General features: G+C 38.3%; 1 protein-coding gene across 1 annotated transcript; it reads left to right on the top strand.

Moving 5' to 3' along the window:
• Positions 1 to 290: 290 nt before the first annotated feature.
• Positions 291 to 2,230, top strand: LOC144762349 (putative sentrin-specific protease 8). Its single transcript, XM_078647514.1, has 7 exons — positions 291 to 548; positions 654 to 698; positions 808 to 876; positions 984 to 1,053; positions 1,236 to 1,320; positions 1,485 to 1,593; positions 2,219 to 2,230. Exons 1-7 carry the CDS (start codon positions 291 to 293, stop codon positions 2,228 to 2,230), a joined length of 648 nt encoding a protein of 215 aa, XP_078503640.1.
• Positions 2,231 to 6,921: the final 4,691 nt, after the last annotated feature.

Below are 6,921 nucleotides of genomic sequence, written 5' to 3' on the forward strand. Positions count from 1 at the left end.
GTACACGATATAGTACTGTGTTTATTGAATGAACTTGTTAATAATGTTTTATAAAAAATGTTTCTGCAGGCACAATGAACAGTGATAGTTGGTCTTCTCAGCTTCCATCATGTTCTGCACCTCTCCGACTGTCACCATCAAGTTCCCAAGAATTGCAAAATGTCTCTCCTCCAAGCAACCTTTCATCATCGCCTGCAGGGCTCGCCCCGTCTCCATCACGGCTCGCCCCGTCTCCATCACGGCTCGCCCCGTCTCCATCACGGCTCGCCCGGTCTCCAGCACGGTTCGCAATGTCTCCAGCAGTGCTTGCACCATCTCCATCAAGTTTCTCAGCAACTCCACCACACATTTCTGCGTCTACAGCACAGCTTACAATCTCTCCATCCTGGCCTCCATCTCCTCTATCATTTGAGTGTGTTTTGAAGAAGCAAGTTCTCGATGTGTGGAATAAACCTATCACTGGAAGGTTGGAAGCAATAGTTTCAAGTTATAAACTATATGATTCTTCGTTTGCTACTTTGAAACCTAATGAATGGATATGTGACGAGGTATGCTTACTTTATAAAAATTTTTAGTGTACGTACTGTACTTTTGTATGCTTGTCATTTTAGTGCAAGTCTTAATGGACAGTTTTTCTTCTTATACTTTTGAAGGTGATAGATGCTTATCTGTCAAGACTATGTATGCGAAGAGAAAAGGTACTTTTCTTTGAAACAAAAAGTCATCAGATAACTTATTATTTTTACTCATTTTTAAAGTACATTTTCAGACAGTATTCTCACGTCATTATATTTCTTTAATATTTAGTGCTTATTGATGTCTTGCACAGTGGCTTCCTCTGTATTCAGTGGCAATTATCCATCATCTTCTTGCCGGGTAAATCCTGTTATGTCTTTCCTGCATCTGATTTGTTTTATCTGATAATTGTGTTATTCAATTTTGTGAGAATATTGAATATATTTATTTTGTTCTTTATTTCATAGCTTCCTATTTTTGAAAAAGAGACTGTCCTGTGTCCCACCAATACGGGAATGCATTGGATACTAATTGTGAGTGTGAAATGTAATTATTTTATCTACAAGTGTTCTTCATGTAATAGATGTTATGCCTGATGTTTGTTAATTTATTAATCCCTCTGCTAGCATTTCCCTTCCACAAGTTTTGAAATCTGAAATGTATGTAAAAAGACTTGAATTTCAATACTTGTTTTCCATTCTATTTTTCTTTCCAGATAGTGAAACCTTTGTCCAAATTTTTATTTCTGTACGACTCAATCGTTGCTGATGTTGCAAGGTACCATCATCATTTATTAAATTGGAGGTAAGAGTATACTTAACTTGTTTTTGAAATCTGTGTAAATCTTGAAGTCTTGTTACACTGGGGAGTTATGTTTTTAAGATAGTAATTGTTCATTCTAGTTACATCTTGTATTTTTTTGTTGGTAGAAGAGATATGAAAAATAACTCTTTGATATGTTTGTAAAGTGCTTTCCTACAGGCAATCGGTTGTAAAGATCATGACCAATGGGAGTTAGTGGTAGAAAGTAACGCCAAGCAACAGGACAGCTACAATTGTGGTGTTTTTTGCATGCTGGTAATTTTGCTATACTGTTATCATCTAATTATGTTACCTTCTGTGGTTTTATGTTAAGCTATGCTTAAGTTCCAACTGTGGAACTTACTTTGGTGATAATGCAAGTGTATGTTGCTCTGTTTTTGACTAATTTTTTTAAGATTATTTTCACGATATGAATGTCGCTATTTTGTGAGCTTTGATGGATTTTTCCCCAATTTAAAACAGTAAATTGTTTTTACAGATTTACTAGGTTACATTCCCTTACTTTTCCAAATTTAATTTCCGGTGATGTTTGTTTAGTTTGCAGAATCGTACGTAAGTGGTTATCCTGTTCCGCATCAAGAGATAATAAATGCTGCTTTCTGGAGGATTACAGACTCTTTATTGCAATGAAGCTCATGGAGTTCTCAGGTTAGAGGGAATTATTCAACAATATTCTATTTTGAAATAAAACCGCTGTATTTTTGGATTATGAACTGTACATTTTTTATGTACTAGGTGTTTTTGGCTGTTTGCAATGAATCGAAGACTTATTATTGTTTTCAATGTCTCCAAACTGTAGATTGTTTATCACTTCTTTCAATATGTTCATTTAACAGTACCCCCGTTTCATGATGCATTGTTTCTCTTTATTTAATTTTAGATTCTGTCTTAGATCTCTGTGGTGCATGTAATTGTACCTCGTCTGGTTTGGCCACCGTCCTATGCAATGAGTGCCGCCGATGGATTCATTTGAAATGCATCCAAGTTGACATGTCTTCGATGTCTTTTGATCGAGGTTTCGTTTGTATCAAATGTGTTTGAAAAAGCATGGTAACTATGTTACTTATCTTGTTTTTGCAAATCGGCTGTATATCACCATGGTCTGAAGTGTCGTCCTGTGCTCTTCTTGGTATGAAGGAAGTTAACTTCTTTACTGTTTGGCATCAGCGATATTTTACTTCTATATCCATGAGTGAAAAATGGTGAGTGAATGTTGAAATATAAAATTGGTTGTACCTCACCCTTTAAGTACATTGAAATGCACATTTCCTAACTTGAAACCAACCGCCATTATCCACACTTGTTACTATGTGCTTTTAGGTATTTAAAGCAACCTATTTCCATCACTCATACGGTGCTTGCCTTATGTTCGATCCTATCTCTTAATAGCACTGTGGCTATCTGATTTTCCAAAAATCACCACGACTTATTAGCAGCATGTTCCCACAAAATAATAATGATTTGAATTTTTAGTTGTCTGTGTGGTCGGAACACTGGAACAAATCAAAAAGATAGTCGTGTGTTTTTCATGTGTTATGCAGTTCCTTACTGTTTACTGATTTTCAACTTATCTAACCCTGAAAATCTACCCTGAGAAGTCACTCTATTTGGTTGTCGCCCAAAATTTTCTACAACTATTTGGGTGATACCGAAAGATCTATGCCTGTGCTCCTTCCATACAATGTCTATGCTTTGCAATTTTAGTTTCTACTTATCCTTTTGGTACTGCAAATTTTTTACTTTGAATCACCTCTCAAAGACTACAATCTTTGTATCCCACTGAAATACTAAGATATTTTTTAACCTTAAATTCTAATCCATATTCTGCTATTACTTCAAATATACCGCATCACTTTCATCGTGATCAGTCCCTCTATCGTTCCATGAAGACTAAACTTGTTCCATTCAACAATCCAAATAATGGTAAATGGGATCTCCCACTATATTAACGAGGGGTTCTACCTCTGGAATAATCTATTTCCAAAAGCCGGCTGTCTCTTCTTGACCCCGGCGAGAGTCTCTATTTAATGTGCTTAATCCAATTCCACTTTTTCCATTCAACTCGTTCCATGAAGACTAAACTTGTTCCATTCAACAATCCAAATAATTGTAAGTGGGATCGCCCACTATATTAACGAGGGGTTCTACCTCTGGAATAATCTATTTCCAAAGCCGGCTGTCTCTTCTTGACCCCGGCGAGAGTCTCTATTTAATGTGCTTAATCCAATTCCACTTTTTCCATTCAACTCGTTCCATGAAGACTAAACTTGTTCCATTCAACAATCCAAATAATTGTAAGTGGGATCGCCCACTATATTAACGAGGGGTTCTACCTCTGGAATAATCTATTTCCAAAAGCCGGCTGTCTCTTCTTGACCCCCGCGAGAGTCTCTATTTAATGTGCTTAATCCAATTCCACTTTTTCCATTCAACTCGTTCCATGAAGACTAAACTTGTTCCATTCAACAATCCAAATAATTGTAAGTGGGATCTACCACTATATTAACGAGGGGTTCTACCTCTGGAATAATCTATTTCCAAAAGCCGGCTGTCTCTTCTTGACCCCGGCGAGAGTCTCTATTTAATGTGCTTAATCCAATTCCACTTTTTCCATTCAACTCGTTCCATGAAGACTAAACTTGTTCCATTCAACAATCCAAATAATTGTAAGTGGGATCTACCACTATATTAACGAGGGGTTCTACCTCTGGAATAATCTATTTCCAAAAGCCGGCTGTCTCTTCTTGACCCCGGCGAGAGTCTCTATTTAATGTGCTTAATCCAATTCCACTTTTTCCATTCAACTCGTTCCATGAAGACTAAACTTGTTCCATTCAACAATCCAAATAATTATAAGTGGGATCTACCACTATATTAACGAGGGGTTCTACCTCTGGAATAATCTATTTCCAAAGCCGGCTGTCTCTTCTTGACCCCGGCGAGAGTCTCCATTTAATGTGCTTAATCCAATTCCACTTTTTCCATTCAACTCGTTCCATGAAGACTAAACTTGTTCCATTCAACAATCCAAATAATTGTAAGTGGGATCGCCCACTATATTAACGAGGGGTTCTACCTCTGGAATAATCTATTTCCAAAGCCGGCTGTCTCTTCTTGACCCCGGCGAGAGTCTCTATTTAATGTGCTTAATCCAATTCCACTTTTTCCATTCAACTCGTTCCATGAAGACTAAACTTGTTCCATTCAACAATCCAAATAATTGTAAGTGGGATCTACCACTATATTAACGAGGGGTTCTACCTCTGGAATAATCTATTTCCAAAAGCCGGCTGTCTCTTCTTGACCCCGGCGAGAGTCTCTATTTAATGTGCTTAATCCAATTCCACTTTTTCCATTCAACTCGTTCCATGAAGACTAAACTTGTTCCATTCAACAATCCAAATAATTGTAAGTGGGATCGCCCACTATATTAACGAGGGGTTCTACCTCTGGAATAATCTATTTCCAAAGCCGGCTGTCTCTTCTTGACCCCGGCGAGAGTCTCCATTTAATGTGCTTAATCCAATTCCACTTTTTCCATTCAACTCGTTCCATGAAGACTAAACTTGTTCCATTCAACAATCCAAATAATTGTAAGTGGGATCGCCCACTATATTAACGAGGGGTTCTACCTCTGGAATAATCTATTTCCAAAAGCCGGCTGTCTCTTCTTGACCCCGGCGAGAGTCTCTATTTAATGTGCTTAATCCAATTCCACTTTTTCCATTCAACTCGTTCCATCAAGACTAAACTTGTTCCATTCAACAATCCAAATAATTGTAAGTGGGATCTACCACTATATTAACGAGGGGTTCTACCTCTGGAATAATCTATTTCCAAAGCCGGCTGTCTCTTCTTGACCCCGGCGAGAGTCTCCATTTAATGTGCTTAATCCAATTCCACTTTTTCCATTCAACTCGTTCCATGAAAACTAAACTTGTTCCATTCAACAATCCAAAAAATTGTAAGTGGGATCGCCCACTATATTAACGAGGGGTTCTACCTCTGGAATAATCTATTTCCAAAAGCCGGCTGTCTCTTCTTGACCCCGGCGAGAGTCTCTATTTAATGTGCTTAATCCAATTCCACTTTTTCCATTCAACTCGTTCCATCAAGACTAAACTTGTTCCATTCAACAATCCAAATAATTGTAAGTGGGATCGCCCACTATATTAACGAGGGGTTCTACCTCTGGAATAATCTATTTCCAAAGCCGGCTGTCTCTTCTTGACCCAGGCGAGAGTCTCCATTTAATGTGCTTAATCCAATTCCACTTTTTCCATTCAACTCGTTCCATGAAGACTAAACTTGTTCCATTCAACAATCCAAATAATTGTAAGTGGGATCGCCCACTATATTAACGAGGGGTTCTACCTCTGGAATAATCTATTTCCAAAAGCCGGCTGTCTCTTCTTGACCCCGGCGAGAGTCTCTATTTAATGTGCTTAATCCAATTCCACTTTTTCCATTCAACTCGTTCCATCAAGACTAAACTTGTTCCATTCAACAATCCAAATAATTGTAAGTGGGATCTACCACTATATTAACGAGGGGTTCTACCTCTGGAATAATCTATTTCCAAAGCCGGCTGTCTCTTCTTGACCCCGGCGAGAGTCTCCATTTAATGTGCTTAATCCAATTCCACTTTTTCCATTCAACTCGTTCCATGAAGACTAAACTTGTTCCATTCAACAATCCAAATAATTGTAAGTGGGATCGCCCACTATATTAACGAGGGGTTCTACCTCTGGAATAATCTATTTCCAAAAGCCGGCTGTCTCTTCTTGACCCCGGCGAGAGTCTCTATTTAATGTGCTTAATCCAATTCCACTTTTTCCATTCAACTCGTTCCATGAAGACTAAACTTGTTCCATTCAACAATCCAAATAATTGTAAGTGGGATCTACCACTATATTAACGAGGGGTTCTACCTCTGGAATAATCTATTTCCAAAAGCCGGCTGTCTCTTCTTGACCCCGGCGAGAGTCTCTATTTAATGTGCTTAATCCAATTCCACTTTTTCCATTCAACTCGTTCCATGAAGACTAAACTTGTTCCATTCAACAATCCAAATAATTGTAAGTGGGATCGCCCACTATATTAACGAGGGGTTCTACCTCTGGAATAATCTATTTCCAAAGCCGGCTGTCTCTTCTTGACCCCGGCGAGAGTCTCTATTTAATGTGCTTAATCCAAATCCACTTTTTCCATTCAACTCGATCCATGAAGACTAAACTTGTTCCATTTAACAATCCAAATAATTGTAAGTGGGATCGCCCACTATATTAACGAGGGGTTCTACCTCTGGAATAATCTATTTCCAAAGCCGGCTGTCTCTTCTTGACCCCGGCGAGAGTCTCCATTTAATGTGCTTAATCCAATTCCACTTTTTCCATTCAACTCGTTCCATGAAGACTAAACTTGTTCCATTCAACAATCCAAATAATTGTAAGTGGGATCTCCTACTTTTATTGTTTTCCATTCAAATTACAAAGTGCAGGCCCCTCCTGGGCCTGTACTTTTATGTTCTGATTGACAAAGTACAGGCCCCTCCTGGGCCTGTACTTTGATTGTTTTCCATTA

The sequence above is a fragment of the Lissotriton helveticus genome, chromosome 1_1 (genome assembly GCF_964261635.1).
Source record: "Lissotriton helveticus chromosome 1_1, aLisHel1.1, whole genome shotgun sequence".
Classification (NCBI taxonomy): domain Eukaryota; kingdom Metazoa; phylum Chordata; class Amphibia; order Caudata; family Salamandridae; genus Lissotriton; species Lissotriton helveticus.